The following is a 19,998-nucleotide window of genomic DNA, read 5'->3' as shown; positions in this document are numbered from 1 at the left end:
TAAAAAAAAATACACAAACAAATAAAATAGTGGTAAATTTTTTTAAACATTTAAAATAATAAAAAATAAAATACCCAACTATTTCGCTTAAAATAATACTGTAAAAATAATATATACGATGTTAATATATTCTATTTTTATTAATTATAATTATAAATTGATTTCAGGGGTCGAGAGAGATTCACACCAATTGTGAATAAATTATCATATAGTCTTGTTTGGAGTAGCAAACAAAACGGGGTCGTATATACAATATTGTCTCTCCCACGCCAATTTTAAAAAAGCTGTCCGTGCAAATCAAAACTACAGGAGATAATGAAATGGTAACCGAAAAACGAGAGGAAAGCCAAAACAACAGCCTTCTCCGACATGCGTCAGCTTTTCCCATGGTCCTAGTTTCTCTTCTGGATCTCAATCCGACCACAACGATGCGTTTTGCAACCTCTGGCCTCAACTTCATCCCGATCGATGCCTACCCAGTTACCCTTGACCATCAACCTTAGCCAAATCCTATTCAATCTACTCGGTTCGGTTTGTTCTCTTCCTTTCTTTCTTTGTCTTCCTTTTGTTCTATTCTATGTGTTTTTATTTGTGATTTGTTTTTCTTCTTAGCTTTTATGGTGTTGTTCTAGTGTATGATGTTTGTTGCATGTGTTATTTGAGCTTCTCTGTGTAATTGTGTTGTTGAGGTGCTGGATTTGTGGTTGATTTTCAGTTCTACATATCAAATTCCCCGGTTGTTCTGGGTGGTTTTTTGTTTTGCTTATGGTTAATTTAAAGAAAAAGGCATTACTAGGCTTCGCATAATCTCTATGACCGTTTATTTCTGCTTGACTTCATCAACATGGTGATTTACTGGGAAAATTAGAGGATTGGATTTAGATTTAGTGGAAGTGCTAATGATTTTATTTTTTATATCGAAATATTTCTTGCGTCGTAGATCATTAGGAATGTAAACATAGAAAACTGGAGACTCATATTTGAAGGTGATTAACCAATATAATGGGTTTGTTCCTATTTTCTTAATTTTAACCTGTTACCACAAAGACTTATCCATTCTGGAAGGACCAGAAATTGTAGAAAATGTGGAAAATGGCATATTGTATTCTTAGAAACTCATCAAATATGTTGAATTGATAAGAGATATGGCAGCATTAAAACAAAAATTTATGCTGGTATGCTCTGGACGAAACTCCTAACTTATATACTAAGGAATTTTCCATCTGCTGAAACCTCACCTTTTTATTGAACTTTAGAGACCCGTTTTGAATACTTTATTTTGCTCTTTTTCTGTTTCTTTTTTATTCTTCCGGTGTTGGGGGTATTAGAGGAGTTGGATCATATCTGTCCTGTACAATGGAAACATATATATACCCAGGGCATGGTTTGTCATAATTATGTTCAGTTAACAAGTAACTTTTCACTTTTGACTCTGTTCATATCAGGGAAAAAACTTCTTACGTGTTGTGTGCTTGTAGGCATTACATTCCTGATTGACTTCTTGTTTTATCAAATTTAAGCCCCGGTTTTTTGCAGTAAAATGTGTCAAACTATAGAATAAGGATGGCAGTAGCAGAAGCACGAGCTGCATGGCAGAGAGCAGCTAATCGGTGCCTTGTCCAAGAAGATGCCAAAAGAGCTCCAAAGTTAGCTTGCTGCCAGTCAGCACCATCAACATCCAAGCAAGTTGACAATGGACCTACCAATAAAGTAGATGAACAAGATCATCCTGCCTCAGGTTTTATGCCTAAGAATCCTTCGTTTTCCAAACTACCCGAGAACACAAGATGGTGGCTCCAATTGCAGCCAAGCAATGGGTACCCAAAGGGTTTAACATATGAACAGTCGAATGTATTGGAGGCTGAAGTGGAAACCTCAAGAGTTGGCACTGCAAATTCTACGACTAAGTTTGATGAGCTCCACCCTGAAAAAGGAGATACCATTCATGTTTATGATGGTAAGAACTTTGAGTCTTCTCTTGATAAGCAATATGGTCTCTCTGCGGTATATATGAATAAGGCCCATGAAGTCAGAAAGCTAGAGGTAAAGGCTCCATGTAGTATGAATGCCGAGGAGTATCTTGAACTAATGGATGGGAGAGGAAAATATGAACCTGTGGATATGGATCCTTCTCATTGTCCAGTTTCAAACCAAGCCAATGAGTTTTGTTTAGATCCAGAATCTCCATGGACCGGGGGTTGTAAGACTGGGCCGTGGTGGCAAACAACGGATAAAGATGAATTGCCCTTTTTAGTCATGAAGAATTCACTTGACCATATTGTTAATTGTGATCTTCCCCCACCCCAGAAAGTGTATGTAAGGAGGCACCCATATGCTCGTAGTGGGCACATTGACAATGATGAAGCATTGTCATCATCTTCTAATTGGAAGGCCCAAACTAGTAGTATTTCCAGTAGGACTCATACATGGGGCTGTCCTGATTCTGGAAAAACACATGGAAATACGGTGGACTCATCTGAAGAGTTTCCAAGATGTGTTTCTGACAAGTTGTTCAGGTATTAGCTTAGATAACCATCGTTTTTATTGTGGGATGAAATCATCTGGATGATTCATCTGAATAGATTATGCATATTAGTGATTATATTATGTTGAGTTTGTTACTTATGCTTATATAAACATATAGATAATATTTATTTTTTTTTAGATATCTTAGCTTAGCTTTTTTTTGTTGGGACTTGCAATTTAAAAGCAGTTCCAGTACAAAGCACATAGATGTCACAAAGATGCCCCAAGTTTCTGAAGGTGACCCTGGCAAAGCTCAGCTGATGGAAGCACTCTGCCATTCTCAAACACGAGCAAGGGAAGCAGAGAAGGCAGCAAAGCAGGCCTATGCTGAGAAAGAGCACATTCTTAAACTCTTCTTCAGACAAGCTTCACAACTTTTTGCCTATAGGCAGTGGTTCCAACTGTTAGAGCTAGAAGCCCTTTATGTCCAGATTAAAAATAACGACCAGTCAATTTCCACTCTCTTCCCTGTGGTCCTTCCGTGGATGTCTTACAAAGGTCGGAGAAAGAGAAAGAGCTGGCAGAAGGCTACCAAGGGGAAAAGAGTCAAGCGAGGGCGAGTACGACATGATATCAAAAGGTATGCTGTTGCTTTTGCACTGGGGATGAGTCTTGTTGGTGCTGGGTTGTTTCTGGGATGGACTGTAGGGTGCATGTTACCTCCTCCTTTCTAGTTTACAATGTTTCACCCTGCTCCTTTTGAAGATTGATTTATGTAAGCAGCTGTTTTATTTTTATTTATTTTTTAATGCATGCATGTATCTTTGTAGATTCTTAAGTTGCCTTATGTAAATTCTCCCTTGCACCTTGTGCCTCAAGGACAAATGTGCAATGAGATATGTGTATATATATATATATATATATATATTAAAATTTCGCCAAAAAATTTTTCTTTCGATTCCTTTGTTCTGTAGATTTACTGTCTTAAGAATGTCTGGTTGGAAGGAAAGGTTTTGACTTTTGACAGACTCGATCGGCAATATCATTATCCCTCTGCTGATAACGATTTCATCCTACGGAATCCCCAAAGATGGAGTAAACCTTTTATATGAGAATGCTTCCACCCTTGTTTTATACCCAACATCCTTTTTATACACCTGATAGCAAAGGACAACCTCTTTGGGTCATAAGAACCTTTACAAGAATCTTTTTACCATCTCGATAGGCAAAATCGAAAAATTATTAGATAGTCTCGGAGTATGGATGACGTAGTACTCTCAACTTATCATAACATGTCATGAAATTAAAATTGATTGTTTAACTATTCATTTTTATTTGACATGGAACCACAAACGTTCCGCTTAAACACCCTTAAATTTTATCGTTTTGCAAAAAACTCCCTTAAATTTCACTTTTAGTACATTACATCCCCAAGTTTAAAAAGAATCACATTTTAACTCTTACAAAAAAGAATTGCCATGTGGCATAGTCAATGTGTCAATCAAGACGCCTCCAACTCAACTCATATCTGAATTTACTTTTGTTATCAGACACTTCTAACTTGCCACCGGTTGGCTTTCCGGACTTGTCATGTTGTTTTACTATTTTTTTAGATTTTTTCTTGTCATTTTTAGTAACTTTCAGATGCAAAACAGCCGTGGCTTGCAACATCGAACCATCTTTCTTCAATTTCCTACTCCCTCATGGAACCATCTGCTTGAAGCCTTTGTATATGGTTGCCTATAACATTGAACATAGCAAATGTTTTTGCGATATATGTTGAAGAAAGACAAAAAGATTTAGTTTGAAAATAAGCAATTTTTCATCATCAACTAGAATTGGTCGCTTTTTGTCTTCCAAACAAGAATTCCAAAATTACAAATTCTTCTATCTACAACTTGGCCGCTACAAGAAAACTGCTTATTTGTAGTCAGCTATTTCCTGCGAAAATGACTATTTTCTATCAAAATTAGTCTGTTCTCATCGCAAATAGTTATTATCGTCGTAAATAATCCGTCACAAATGCTTGTTTTTCCTACCAAGAGATGGTTTTACAATAATGAAAAAGGTCAACTATTTTTAATGCTAATTGATATGAAAGATTTTTACACCATCAATATTTTAGATGTGTCCATAAGCATGCTTACAAATATAGAGTTTTTCTTTACCTGAATCTACCCATCCCAAAACAATCTCTATGGTTGAATCAAAAAGCTCCCTGCCTGCCTTTATATGGTTGGAGAACCTTTGCAACATTTATGGGTTGAGAACTGTTACATATACAAAGAAATTACATAAAGTAAACCCATAAACTGATATAGTTTCATAGAATCCATTAGATATACTTTATATAAATAAAAGTAATTTTACAATATAATGTATCATATCAAACCACGTCAGTTTGTGAGTTTACTTTTGTGTAATCACTTCATTTCTAAAATATTTTTCTTATGGGTTTGGTGACTTTGGTCCAAGTACTTGCAAGCAAGAGGAGACATTTTTTTGTCAACTAAGCCTATTAGAAACATAGAACCAAGTAAGAAAATTTCATTAGAATCCGATGTTTCCGGTGTTAATCAATTAATAATGCTATCGCATGTTGATATATACAATTGAAGTAAAACGAAAACTACTGAAAAATTAAGAGAAATACATACCCAAAAAATGAGACCTTTCGAGGGATATAGATGAGATAAACACCCAACCCTTCTATATATACATTGTCATCTTCAACTTTGTACTACCATTGTCCTCTCCCAGTCCCAATCTATAATTATCACTGTCAAGGGTTCCTGTTAATTCTTCAACAAGAACCTGCTACATACTCTCCAACTGGGGGGTGATCATTGTCTCATCATCTTCCAATGGGGATTGCTTTCTCATATTTCTTATCCAGGCTTTCAAAGGTAGTTAAAAGTAGAGAACTTAATACTTAATGGTGCTTAGAAGAACCTTAAAAGCCTTTGCTTATGGGAACTTCGAGGTGTGATTATGTTGTCTCTAATGGAGCTAAAAAGTATCACTCATCTCCGAATATTCGATTTCAGAGAATTTCCATACATGTAACACCCTGTCCCTCTAAAGCTTTTAAAGCTAGAGAAACTGGATGCTACTATTAAAATAAAACCTTTTCAAAATAAGATTGTTAGTAACATCTATTGAAAAAAAAAACAAAACACTTGAGTGTTACAAACATCATTCCCTGTGAAATAAATCATAAATTGCCCTTAGTGCCTCAAGCATCATTGTCATCCCCCTTAAGAGTATCCTAGCCCGCAGCATCCTCATAGTCTTCCTCACCTAGGATGGAAAAAATATAAAAAAATACTAAAATGAATCAAATACGTAATCAGTAAGAATTACAGCATGCAACAAAAATAATATATAACAATATAATGTTTCAATTAACATTAACATTCTCCATAAAACATTTACCTCATAGCATATATAAACAATAATCTTAAGCAAAGAAGAAAAGTTCAATGCTTAACCTCAAATCCTTAATGATCGCTATATACTATTACCTCTGTGTATTAGGATTAGAGACCCTTAGGCATCGTTTGTATTCACAGCTCATCTTAACTCATCTCACTACTATTCACTACTATTCAGTAACTTTAACTCACAAATCTCACAAATCTTACTACTATTCACAACTCATCTTACTATTATTCATAACCCATCTCAACTCATCTTCGAATCTAAAAGACACCATACAATTAATTCCGATATTGTTATAAGCTGTCCCAACCTCATGGTACGTACCACCTTTATTGTCATCATGGACAATCCATTATCCTCATCAAACACAAGCAATCTCTTTCCTTTTTATTTTCTTTTCTTTAACCTTACTTTACCTTACCTTACCTCAGCTTTCATTCTTCAAAACATATAATCATACAACATAGTATTTAATCACATCATTATTCATCCCATTCTAAAATCACATGCAATTTCCTTTCATTATAAATCGAGTTCATAAAAAGGAACTTCCAACAAAGGTTTATACATACATACATATATACACATTTATAAACAATGTATATACAGTTGCAAAGGAGACCTTTCAATTTACATAAAAGGATGTAAGATTTGGCAAATCTGTGGAAATGGTCCTCCTAATCGACACCTTCCATCCATTTTGCTGGTGATTCATTAATAGGACTGCAGATCCGGACCAGATTTTTTTTGGGTCCGGGCTGGAACCCGGATACCTTGCTGAATTTGGGTGGATAACCATTCGATTGTAGGCAGACGGGTAAAATAATGTTCCACCATTTTCTTTCTCGTTTTCGTTTTTCTTCATAGCTCAAAACTCTAGCAGAGTTTCACCATGTTTAAGAGGTCCTTTTCAGTCCCGGGAGTGCAGTTTCACACCTTTGAGAGATGAAAGAAATTTTGTAGTGAAAGAAAATAAGAAAAAAGAGAGAGAGAGAGAGTGAGGGGGTATAACAGGATGTGATGTGTTTGAAAACTGACATGGACAGTGAGTAGGTGATTTTACTAATTCAGCGAGAGAGAGAAGAGACAAGGTGTTAATCAATTTTTGATTTCAAATCTTTTGTTTTATTTTTTCGTCTTCTGAGATTTTTGAAATGGCAGAGGGAGAGAAGGCATGTGGGTTTGGGTCTTGGGATTTGGAATGGCAGAAAGAAGCATCTTTCTTTCTCTCTTTGTTTTTTTTTTGGTACCTAATAGAAATCCGCGCCGCGTTTTAAGAGAGGATGGGGAATTGTTCCTTGATGGGCTCCAAGAGCCTGACGGTGATGTCGAGGCTATTGTTGGCGGCGTGTTCGGGCTTGCTCCTGTGCTTCATGGTACCGAAGCGACCTCCAGTTAAAACGGTCCCAGCAGAGTGTCATGCACGTAAGAGTCATTCTACAGTTGTACTCCTAGTCGATAGTTGGAGAAATAGATTGTACGTGAGACGGAGCATGAGGGGTGCACAGTTCTTCTTGACAATGAGGTCCCTTAGTTTTCTCTTGGCCTCGACGACCTTTTGATCTTCAAAGCTCGTAGTCGAATCCAGTAACAATCCGGATAACCGAGTATCCGATATTATTTATTAGATAATTAGATAAAAATCGGATACCTACTTGGATTTTGACCAGTTGTACCAGGATAAGTATCCACCCACTTTTAAAAATCCGAATGTGGATCTAAATGCACAACCTTATTCATTAGTAGCAAAGCTATGGTTGGAACAATTACTTTTCAATTTGGCATCATAAATATTTCTAAGTTTTCAAATAAAATATAATAAACAATTCAATATTTCACATCTTAAAATAAAAATAATATATTTTATTGTTAAGTAAAAAATAAAAATTATATTAAAAAATTATATTCTAACAATATTTTATTTAATTTTCAACTTTCATCTCATCTTATCTCATTTCATGTGTTACCAAATGAGGCCTCAAGGTTTGACACTCGACAATTTACCGGTCTGTTTTTATCACTTCTATATCTCCATTGGGTTTGAACATAGGGTTTTCACATAATTATAGCCTGATCAATTTGGTCTATATTCTTGTATGTTTACATGGCCGTTATATATATATATATATATATATATATATATATATCATCATTCTACCAAATTGCATATATCACCATTCTACCAATAATACAAAAGAACCAGATGCAATTGTAGACTTTACACAGTACTACATATAAACTGAATGAACCATGCCAAACATGTATTAGTAATTACTCTTTCAAATTCATTCACGTTCATAAATTAGTTTAGCTCTCCCACAATGCAGCCATACTTTCTATTTCAACATGCCAGCAGTCCTATCTCTACATGTATGCACTCGCACAGAGGAATTTTGTTTCTGGGAGTTGTTGGGGTCTTGGCTAGCACAACCAAATCAGCCCTGCCCTTGGAAGGTGAATTGACCTGTTGCAATACACAACCATGTATTAAATTCAGACCATAGCATGCATTCATGCATAACCATTTCCTAGAATAAGTTCTTAAAATTACAGCTTCCTTAGCATTGAATGTTATATCCTGCAGGAGAAGTACTTTCAATGGCCAAACAACTACAAAAATGCTTCATTTCTCCTTCACTACAACAGGCTACTTCATATGAGGATATTGGATCCGAACCTTCAAGCATCCTTGGCCATGGTGGGATTTATTTGTGGTTCAAATTCATAAGTTTTTGCAATTCATATACTGCATATTAGTAATATATAAGCCTAAAATTTGATGTTTTCCTAATCCATATTATGATGGAATTTCAACCTGAGATTTTTTTTGTACCTTACTGTTCACAGGGCCATAAACAACCTCTCAAGTATAACAACATGGAATTCCAATCTGTTCCATATATGCCTTGCCATTACAAGAACCCTATGAATAATAACAGTAAGTTGTTCATTTCGACTATAACCTACAATTAGCCAAAAGCTGATCACACCATATCTCTAGTTACTGGAACAATTGTTGTATGAGAAAACACTAGTTAGTTCAAAGAAACTATTTAAACAAAAAAACAAGATCAGTAGCTTACTTAAATTATCACTGGCCAATTTAGCTACCACCCATGGCATTGAATAACATGCAGTAAAATATTCATCATATCGGGAATATTTGGTTTGGTCAATCACAATAAGTTATCTACTGAATATATATGTATAGTGCACTATATATATATATATATATATATATATACTCACAGTCATATGGTATTCAGATTAGACTAACAGATGCCATGCTAGTATTTTTTATCACCTGCTACCCATGATTATCTCTTTTTTCAGTCTCTCTCGGCATGGTTTGAATGAATAACCCTCCCCCAAACCGTGTTATAGCGCTCTTCCTATTTCAAGCAGTCCTACTTCTCCTTGTGCTCATTTTCCATATGGTTCTTATCATCCAAGCTTAGACCACTCATAAGGCCTTCAATCATGTTGTTAAACCATGCATCCTCTGAAACTCCCAACAACGTGATCTTAACTCGAAGTTTTGGCAGTCTACAATATATTGTCCTCCCAAATTTAGCATTCTATCAAACAACTATAACATAAAACTATCAAACTTCACTTTGATTCTGAGCAAACAAAGCTCACTTTGATGTCATTCATGACCGGAAAAACCGGGACACCATGATAAGGAATGTGAGGCCAAAAATTGTCTAACTGTAACTCTTATAATTCTTTAAAATTCTTTCTGGTGCAACCAGATCATGCCCAAAGCTTGCAGAGTATAAAAAACATTAACATTAAGCAAAATACACAAAATCATCTCAAGATTGATTTGCAAAGTACCATTTTAAATTAGTCATTGATTCTACTGCAACTACCGTGCAATTGTTTAACTTAAACATAAATTGCAAACAAAGGGATAAAGTTTGCTGTCTAACTACTCCTATTTCATTGAAAGTATCTCTCCCTTCTACACATTTTTATCATCAACTAGTATTGAGAGAACTGTCTAGAAGGCAATGACCAGGCAATTTATACAATCTGAATTTATAACAGATCAAAGCAGTTACCTCTTTTTCTGTACCCCCTCCAGCAATAGCAGAGTTCCTCGATGTGCTGAACAAAAGTATTACTTTGAAGTCATCTCTCCATGACACCTTCATCAAAAGTGTAACTGCTGGCATTAGTGTGGCTAAGGAACTGCGGGTTGAGTTTCTCTTTGAGACTCTAATTCTGTCTCCATTTCTGACATTCGAATGTTTACACATTGCTCATACTCCCGCATATTTCTTGTAGGTACCTAGGGTTTAAAGATTGCTTCAAGAATTGCTTGCGGGCTAGGGATTTCAGTTGGGAAATGAGGTTGACATTTGAGATTTGCGTGGGTTGTAGAGATATCGACTACTATGTTTTTTATGTGACCTTACGTATAAAAGTTTTCTGCACCAAAGGATTTGTTTCCTACTTTGCTTTTGGTTATGAATGTGGCTCTAGCAACCAAAGATGGCTTTCTTTGATGGCTTTGATCTGTGTTCATCTCTTGGCCGAAGTATCCAAGTCAATTGGGCTAGGAGTTTCTATGGATATGGGTTCTCTATATGGTACAATTCTTCTAGGGGTGCTACCCGCACCATGCGCACCCCGGCCCCAGCATGGGCAGCGTTTGGGTTTCCAACCCTGAAATCCGACCTTGCACCACGGAGGCGGGATGCCCCGTCCGTATGCCGGGGGGCAGAACGGCCCCTTGGACCGTCCGTCCCCCACTGCCCACCGCCCACCCATGGCAGAAAACAACCAGGAAACACAAAAAAAAAAAAATAATAACAAATCCATCCACAATAAATCGGAAAACAACAAAAAAATTCAAAACAATGTATATATCATATGATATTGCGCTTGAAACCAAATCTAAGTTTAAGAAAAGCAGGGAGTTAAAGAATCTTTCATGGGAAATTAACTACGATGCTAAGGGAGGTAACTCAAGTCGAGAGAAGGCTAAAGGGAGGGTTTTGTGATGTTCTGGTTGAGGATTAGTTTTACGGAATCTAGGGGATGGGGTCAGGGAGGTGTAATGATAGTTTTCCAATTCGGTTTGGTGTATTTTGGGTAGGTTTTCATGGGCTTTTGGGTCATTATGGGCTACGTGTTTTCTTGTATACGTCCAGTGCACTTGGTTACGCTTATTGATATATATATAATATTATCACTTATAAAAAATATATATATATATCATATGATAGAGAAATACCTTGGAAGGGAGAAAGGGGGGGGGGGGAGAGAGAGAGAGATAGAGAGGAAATATAGAGAAGGCGGGGAGGGGGGGAAGGGTTTTAAAACCTAACCCAAAATGACGTTGTTTTATTAACGATTTTTTTAATATACATGTATATATTTCTATATAATTATAAATAATAGTGGGCTAGGCCAGGGGGCGGGGTATTATGCGGATGGGCTTGGGCCCAGGCAGCCCCCCACCCCCACTGCTTCAAGGGGTGCAGGCAGGGCGCCTCGCATGGTCCAGACGAGATAGCCTGCGCCGCCCAGGCGAGGCCAGGGCAGTGTAGGGCAGGTAGATGGGGCCCTGCCGCCCACCCCTAAATTCTACCATATCTATAGTAGAGGATTGAAGTCCTCTCAAATTATACTAAAATCATAAATGAATAATATCAGATACTTGCAAAGGGCGCTCAGAGGAAGGGGATTGTAATTGTTGATTAAAATGCTCCCTTGTAGGAACGGCATAGTGGTTACTCCTAGGATGATTTCAAGTTCACTTCCAGTAGGATACCTATTTTGCTTGCCAGTGTCTCTACATACTCCCTATTTATTTAGTTGGGTGATAGCCCATGGAATTGCACCCATAGAACGTGAGAAAAATTGATGCAATCAATAGGAAGTTTGGGAGGCCATTTCTTCATCAAAAGTAGAGGTCCTCTTATGTTCCAAGGACTTGAGGCTAATATCATGTGTCAATCTTTGGGGTTCGTAAAAGTGAAGATTATGTATTTGAATCATGGGCCTCAATGGAGAAGCTCCATGTGTGGGCGAGGTTCCCTCTAATCATAGGTTTTGGTAGTGCTTGATATGTTGAGATGAGATTTCCCCACAAGTGTAGAAGCTTTGACTGCTTGTGCAAGTTGGGGGGACCTAGCTTTAGCATGATAGGTTCTTCAAGCCATCCAAATGAGTGAATGTAATGACAATGTTGTGTGGAGGGCTAAACAAGAGCTTGCAAATGAGAGAAATGAAGAGAGGGATGAGAGGGACGAAAAAGGGAGAGAGAACAATCTTTGGGGCTAAAAGAGTGGAAGAACTATAGAGAGTGTGGAAGTACTTGAGTCATCCTTTCACTTTGTTGAATCCTTAAGCATACATATTGATTTAGCATCATATGAGAACAAGTTGATCTTCTTGTGCGTAAAGTGTTTACTATAAGAGCCAACATCACATGCAAGTTCTACACAATAAGTAATGCAAGTTGTACCTTGTACATATGTTGCACAAGGCACAAACTACAAAGACTATATGCATGAAAAGATCCAATAAACTCTGAGACCATTGTACATTTTCAGTCTATATTGCATGAATGTATATGTTCAGACGTAAAACTCTAGTCCTAACTGATAGAAAATAGGTTTTTTGGTATGTCTCATTTTCGATCATCTCAAGTAAATAGAGACATAGAGAAGATATGGGGACTCTCGGATTACTTCGATTGTTGATTTGGTGATATTTTATTATATAGCATCTTTATAACTGTATAGGGGGGGGGGGGGGGTTTTTACCTTGACTCTGGGAAAAAAATTACAATGGCAACAGTTGTGAAATGCAGAAGGATCCAGAAGCATAAACACAAGATTCGATAAAGCGAGGACAGTGCACATGAGATTCCCACTTAGCTCTTTATGTCACATTCTCTTCTAATCTTGACCTCACATTGGATTAGCCACCTAACTCTCTGTAATAATAAAAAAAAAAATTATGTTTTTATTCTACTTTTTTAAGGATAATATTTTGTAGAGCTAACAGTCATATTTTGTTCATTACTATAACAACCATATTTTTCTATTTAATTATTGTGATTTTAAGAAATATTTTTCTAACAATCTTATTTTTCATAATCTAATGGTTGTATCTACTTGAAATCTAATTGTCCTTTTTTTACATGTGTGTTTCATAAACAGGCATTCCGAGTAGAAATTAAAACACACATTATTATGTACAGACAATTGGAACACACAAGTAAAAAGATTAATAAAAGGCAACACTGGTTTTATGACTTACTCAAACTATTGGGCAATTATAAGTGCGGCAAAGCTGAAGTAGTGCTGCCTGATTTGCGGGATCCATATATTGATTGATGATCTGAGGGTATCTCCCAGGAGAAAGTGAAGAAAGCCTTGCTAATGAAGCTACCAAAAACTCCTTTGGGTCCTTTATATCTCTCAGAGGATCCTCTTCTTTCTTCTCAGCATTGTAGAGACGGACAAAGGTGGCAGTATAACCCACATTATCTGCAATATCTGGCATTTCTGGTTCCTCCTCCACCCTATCCTGCTCTGGTCGTGAAAGGAGCGTTACAATGCTATCCAACATTTTCCCCCACAGTTCAACATTTGCGGTGTCCAAAAGTACTGGAGAATCACAGATAAGTCTGGCAGAAGCAACTGCAGTCAACTTAAGCTCAATAGCACCTGTGATCAGCTTAAGATTAGGTATCCAAAACTGCTTCACGATCATGGAAAATATGTCTGCTTGAACAGCATTCATAGTATCTACAAGGTTTGAAGAACCATGTTTGACTGCAAAGAGTGACAATATTATCAAGAAAGACTTGACAAACTTTACTGTCTGTTTACGTTGGAGCTGCCCGAAAAGGGAAGCCCAAATATGGCAAATGTAGGGTGCAATGACACCATATTCAAGACTCTCAATGATAGTGTTCAGCACATAGAATCCCTGTTCGGCTGTACTAGGGGATGAGATGAGGGTGTTGAATATCCCAAGAACCTTGTTAAGTCTTCCCTCTTGGTTAAGCTCATGGGGTGCCTTTTGAAGGAAGGCCTGAAGCAGCCGCACAAGTGCTGGGACATTTGAAGATCTCTTCCACGAATCAGGTGACAGGAGAACCTCAAAAATTTGCATGTAGCTTGGAGGAATGGGTGGCCTATTCAACTCAACAAGCTGCGCCAGCAGCTGAAATGCATAAGGGAAGAATTCAGTAACATCATTGGCCAATATCAGCTGGAAGCAAGGAAAGAGCCTGGATTCAAAAGCTGATATAAGAGATGAATCCTTCTCGCAGGCACGCTTCACAAGAATGGCCACAGACTCAAACAGATAGTGATTAAAGATTGGGTTCTTCGGGTTTCTGCAAACCTCCACGAGGATAGAAGTTAACCCAATAATGCAAGTCCCAACATCCTCCCGAGATATGTCTGCTACCCCAAGAACCCGCATGATGGACTTCATCACATATTGATTCTCCTCCGACTCTGGAAACTTAAAGGCATTAAAAAGGTTTGTCATCAACTCTCCAAAAACTGGACCAATGTCTTTTCCAGTATATCTAGTTCTTCTCCTCTCATGCTTGACCAGCAAGAGTTTTTCAATACAGCTCGCGGCATAAGAATGAACTACATTCGACTCTGCACCAAGGAACCGAACCAAGTCTGGAAAAAACTGAAAAGCAACTTCCTTTGATATCTGATTCCGGAACATTGTAAAGAATTTTAATGCACCAGCCTTAAGCATTGGAAAAACATTCACATCCTGACTTTTCAACTCAGGCACAACAACTGAAGCAAAAAAACTTTGAACGTCAACAAGATCAGTCGAGACAGAAGCACCCCCAGCCCTCTTAGTAGTGAGGGAGACAACTAAGTATATGGCACAGTCCTTATCCTTCCAGTTTGCAGCTGGGTTTGCAGCAAATGAGGTTAACAAATGCTGAATTTGTGAAGAAACTATATCAGTGACCTGTTGCTTATAATTGGTTGCAATCCCTTTAAGAAGCTCACATGAGATTCTCCTCCGAGTATCCAGATCACTTCCCTCCATATCCCTCCTAATGAATTCAATGTAATTCATTTCAAATAGTTCCTCATCATCCTCCCTCAACCTCACATTTGGAATCACAATTCCCTGACAAATCTGCGGTATCACTCCCTCGCCTGCAAACAGAGTGTGGTGCACACTTAATGTAACTCCCGGGCCAGCCAAGCGACTTTACAAAAAATTTTCGAGTTTTAGTTAGAATCATTTGGGATTACGAGTAAAATTTTTTTAGAAGAGAGTTTGAGCCTAAGATATTTTTGGCGGTGTATAATTTTTTTATAAGTTTGATAATTAGGTTTCAAAGTCTTTAATGGATCAAGTGGATATTCATCAAAATTTATGGGATAGTTATATCTATGCATATATATATATATATATATATATATATTTTTTTTAGTTGATTGGAGACCCAAAACTTTAGATAAAAGCAATGCCTTAATCTCGTTCAAAGCCTAGCCGTGAGATTGCGCGGGTCCAGACTCCATCGCACGGTTTGAGTCCAATTTCCTTTTTCATGCACGTATCTCCCTTCTCCATCTTTAGGTTTCATCTGTTTTCCTCTTATAGCTCTTATATATATTAAGCATTTCTCAACCCTAGAATAAGTGCCGCTGCCCCTCTTCATCACCCTCAGCCATCCGATCTCCTAGCATCCATCCTCCACTGTGAACCACGGCTACCATCCCAACCGAGAGGCAAACGACCGAAACCACCTTGCTCTTGCAGCTCAAATCAGAGCATTTGTTTCCTCCACGTCGTTCACCACCGATCTCAGTCCACGCACGGAACCTCAGCCACCCAGGTCCACCACTCAAGCCGCGCGCCATTATCCTCTCCACGTAAACTCGCCTCTATTGCACCACCGAAAAATAGAGGACCAGCCAAGCCATCAAGTCGCTACCCACCGGACCCAGTCCACGCGGAACCTCAGCCATTGCACCGTAACACCTCTGCTTGGCCGCTGCTCAGCCTCACGAAACCGAGAGTCATCCACACGCACGGACGCACCACTCACGAACTCCCCTATTTTCCAGCAACCAAAACAGAGTCTAGTGTGGCACCTCCACAGCCAACAACCGAAACTTCTATCCTTCTATCGTTGTGCACCATAGCTCAGCCGAGGCACCTCCAGTTTGCTGCCGTAAGCCTGTATTCCCTTCCCGTATTCTTTCCTTCCCTCACTCTCCGTCTCCCTCTCGGTGCCCCTCATACCGTTCCCAGTCTCGCTCGTCGCTTTCTCCCACTCAGTGCGCATCCGTCGGGACAGCCCTTGTCCATTGCATCCGCCCATCTTGCCGCCATCGTGGCTCCATCTCTCGGTAAGTGCTGCTGCCGCCACTCACTGGGTGATTCCCGTGTTTTGTGTGTGCAACAGTTTTTGTTTTCCTTCTTATAGGTGATTTACGTACATATATATTATATTTCATAAATACATAAAGTGGTAACTTGATAGTTGATTTCAATTCCCAAGTTTACCCCTTTACACTCCAGAAGTGTGTTTTCGGATGAAGCGTATTTATTTATTTATGTATTTTTGTTGTTATGTTAAAATGAGTTTTGGTTTTAGGTCTCATAAAACATTATTTTTGTGTAGAAAATATTTTAGCAATATTGTTAACAAAAAGAGGTAAACCTATTTTTAAGAGATGAGTTTTGCATAGCGAATTCAACAAGATTTTTAAAGTGATCTTAGTATTCTATTAAGTTATAAGATATTGTTGGTACTTTAGATATTTATTTTTTTTAAAATATGACTCTTTATTGATTTTGGTAAATGCATAAATACTTGCTCGATTAAATCTCTTATTGGTACGAATTTGATTAAGTGGATATTGGTGGTTTTAGAAAATGGTGGTATTATAGGAATTATTAGAATTCTAGGTTTTGAGGATTTAAATAGGTTCTTAGGTTCAACTATCGAAATACGTGATTGATTGAAAATTTACAGAATTTACGTAATTTTATAGGTGACGATTAATATTTGTTCGGCTTCGTTGAGGAATCTTGAAAGACTAAAGAGTTCCAGGTAAGCGGGGTTCCTATGCTAGATTTGCATAAAAATAAAATGGTCTGAGGTTGATTTTTGAAAATGAACATGTTTATTATAAAAATATACTTGAACTACCTCAGTTATTTGTTCTGCATTACTCATGAGATTCTGTTTAAGAATAAAGCATTTTCTGGCATGACTGGTGTAGACATGAGCTATTTTACATTTTACTTCTGCATTGTGAAAAAGAGAGCGAATATGAAAGTTTGTGCATAAAATAATGTTTTGTGATTTCTGAAAACTCTGTTCTGTTCTGAAGATGGTCTGTACTCTGATATGATATGCTTTCTGAAAACTCTGTTCTGTTCTGAAGGTGTTCCGTATTCTGATATGATGTGATTTCTGAAAACTTTTGGCATGACATTCTGAATTGGGATGTGGTTTGTGGATGGTGACCTATTTGACCTACCACGGGTGCTAATAGTGGTTTCTGTTTGGGTTGGTACCAACTGTTCTGTTTCTGGTGCACCCACTTTGGAAACAAAGTGGTTTTCTGGTGGTCTTTCCTGTGTGCACACTCGGGGCTCCGAGAATAAATAAGGGGAAGATTCACATTCTGTTTCTGCTCGGTTAGCTACCGGGGTTTGCACAACCCTACCATGGGGGTTAAACATGGCCTCTGATGCGATATGATACTCTGGTACGATGGTGGTCAGTTATGCTATGCCAAAAGAATTTGAATAAGAATATTTTTGAACTTTCGCTCTGATATTTTTATAACATGTTCTGACCCTGCATTATGAAAAAATAAAGTGTTTTGTTCTGCATTATGAAATCTGTAAATGCTCATGTTTGCATACTAGTATATATTCTCTGCTTACTGAGTTGTTGATAACTCACCCCTATCTTCATAATATATTTCAGATAATTTTGATGCAACAGCTGAGAACCAGAAATAGGGAGTATGTGCAGGTTTTGTGGAACATAGAAGACTAAGTGCCTTAGGGTGCAATGACTCTTGAAGAGTAACTTTTTGGTAGAATTGATATTTTATGTGATTTTGGAATGTTGAGTAACGAATGTTTCTAATCGAGTAGAAAAGTTATGTATAACGACGAGACACCATTGATGTGCCTTACGTAGGAATATGGATATTTGTGTTAAACAAATGACTTAATATGTTATGGAGACTCTGGTTTATTTTAAATGCATTAGTTGGAATTGATTTTAGGTGATATGAGTTAACTCTCCGGACCCTCGGGGTCGGGGCGTTACACTTAAGCTCACTGTGGTCAAAAACTTTATTGCAACCATGGCTAGCTGATCACGGCTAGAAGATTGAGTCACATTCCCCAGTAAACTCCAAATAGCGAGAGCAAAATCATTCAAGTACCCTTGAAACTCCTCCTCATTCTTCTCCATATAGAGATTGATATTCTCACATACCACAGCTCTAAGCTCATCGACAAGAGCAAGGCCGTCAACCCCACTACTCTCAAGTACCGGGTAATTTATAGTGAGGTATTTCTTGAACTCAGTCATCCACTCCTTCATATGGTCCTCAAAAAATTCAGGCAGTTCCTGAAAATTCAATGAATAAAATATTCTGCAACACAACTTCTGAGACTCAAAAAGCGGCTTAAGGGTCGAGGCAGGTGCGCCAGAATTCGCAGCAGCATCAACCAAAGCGCCGGTTTTGAGAAAGATTTCCAATAACGGTGCGGCAAAATTATCCAAACAGTATTTCAAATCAAGCAAAAGATCATTGGTTTTGTACTGGTAACGGAATTTCTTAAAGATAGAATTGGCGGTACCGAGAATACCGTTTATGGACGAGTAATCGGACGCCTGCGCTGCCTTCTGGAGGTTCGCGACAAGCTCAGGGAGTAATGCCGGCCACAGCTTCGGGAAATCGTGCTTTCCAATGAGGGCAAGGGCTTCGCTGAGCTGGGATTGGATTTTGGGAGTGGAAGAAAGCATGAGGTGGACGATCAGCGCTTTAATCTGCTCCTTCTCGGCGTCGGTAATGAAGGAAAAGACGGGGGAATTGGGATCATCTGCTGACGCAGGTGCCCATCGAGCCCGAAGATGGTTCTTGAAGTTGACGGCGGCAGCTATGCGGATCTGCTCATCAACAGAGGGCTCAGCGACGAGGCGGAGGACCGCAAGCCCATAGTTGGGGCTATCAGCGGCCGCAGAGAGCGAGGCCTCGGCGTGGCGGCGCGGCTCGGGGGCGGGAGAAAGAGTGTGGAGGAAACATTGGGAAAGGAACTCGAGGGTTTCTGGGTTCCACTCCATTTTAAGGTTTTAGGATTTTGCAAAGTGTGGGTGTAGGGAGATGTTTGGAGAGAGGGAAAGTGAAGGTAAATTTTAGGAATTTGGATGGGGACAAATGATCTTTTAGGTACTTTGAAGTTTGAACTCGAATGTATTATATAGTCGGTTGAACTCGACTGTATTTGAACTCCATTTTAATGACCGTTGAGATGGTCGTCCGGTATAACCAGTTTTTATCCGGAGGTTTGGGGAAAGGATAAGGGCTTCTTTGGAAAAAGAAAAATGTTATTTTATCTATTTAATTTGTCCATTTATTTTGATACTTCATCTATTTTAATTTTTTTTAATTTTTTTTTACTTAATAGTTAAAGAAGTGACTATTAGTATATTGATATATATTTTATATTCTTTTAAAATGATAAAAAAATATTAAAAAATAAATAAATTTGACCTTGTGGTCACTTGGAGCGGTGCTATTCAGGCGACAGAGTAACACTGCTCTTGGAAAAAATTTTCATCTCAAAATTTTTATTTCGTTTCATCTTCTATTTAAACATCATTCAAATATAAATACTTTTAAACTAATCATTACAACTTTTTCAAACTTTTAAACAAAAAATAAAAAATAATTTAATTTTTTCAAATTCCAAAATAAAAATAAATTTAAAAAACTATATTATAATAATAGTTTAATTTTATAATATTTTTTTTTCAAATTTTTCTCTCATTTCCTAAAATCCCATAAAATAAAAGATGTTTGAATAGTAAGT

At 37.9% G+C, this 19,998-nt stretch overlaps 2 protein-coding genes across 4 annotated transcripts; one reads left to right on the top strand and one right to left on the bottom strand.

Moving 5' to 3' along the window:
* The first annotated feature begins 289 nt into the window (after positions 1-289).
* Positions 290-3,344, top strand: LOC109010373. 3 transcript variants are annotated; one of them, XM_018991190.2, is made up of 3 exons: positions 290-526; positions 1,537-2,516; positions 2,711-3,344. In XM_018991190.2, exons 2-3 carry the CDS (start codon positions 1,564-1,566, stop codon positions 3,198-3,200), a joined length of 1,443 nt encoding a protein of 480 aa, XP_018846735.1. In that variant the 5' UTR covers positions 290-526; positions 1,537-1,563; the 3' UTR covers positions 3,201-3,344. The 3 variants fall into 3 exon arrangements, with proteins under 3 accessions (XP_018846735.1, XP_018846734.1, XP_018846739.1); XM_018991189.2 differs by having other exon boundaries at positions 291-531; XM_018991194.2 differs by having other exon boundaries at positions 292-531; positions 2,714-3,344.
* Positions 3,345-8,069: 4,725 nt separating this feature from the next.
* Positions 8,070-19,333, bottom strand: LOC109016070 (exportin-2-like). The gene is made up of 4 exons (XM_035683912.1): positions 18,229-19,333; positions 13,189-15,110; positions 9,975-10,061; positions 8,070-8,371 (listed from the first exon to the last, which is right to left on the bottom strand). The coding sequence occupies exons 1-2, from the start codon at positions 19,247-19,249 to the stop codon at positions 13,189-13,191; spliced, it is 2,943 nt and encodes a 980-aa protein (XP_035539805.1). The 5' UTR covers positions 19,250-19,333; the 3' UTR covers positions 8,070-8,371; positions 9,975-10,061.
* Positions 19,334-19,998: the final 665 nt, after the last annotated feature.

Source organism: Juglans regia, chromosome 12 (genome assembly GCF_001411555.2).
Source record: "Juglans regia cultivar Chandler chromosome 12, Walnut 2.0, whole genome shotgun sequence".
NCBI classification, from domain to species: Eukaryota; Viridiplantae; Streptophyta; class Magnoliopsida; order Fagales; family Juglandaceae; genus Juglans; species Juglans regia.
The sequence above is the reverse complement of the archived record's forward strand: the minus strand, read 5'-3'. Positions and strand labels throughout refer to the sequence as shown.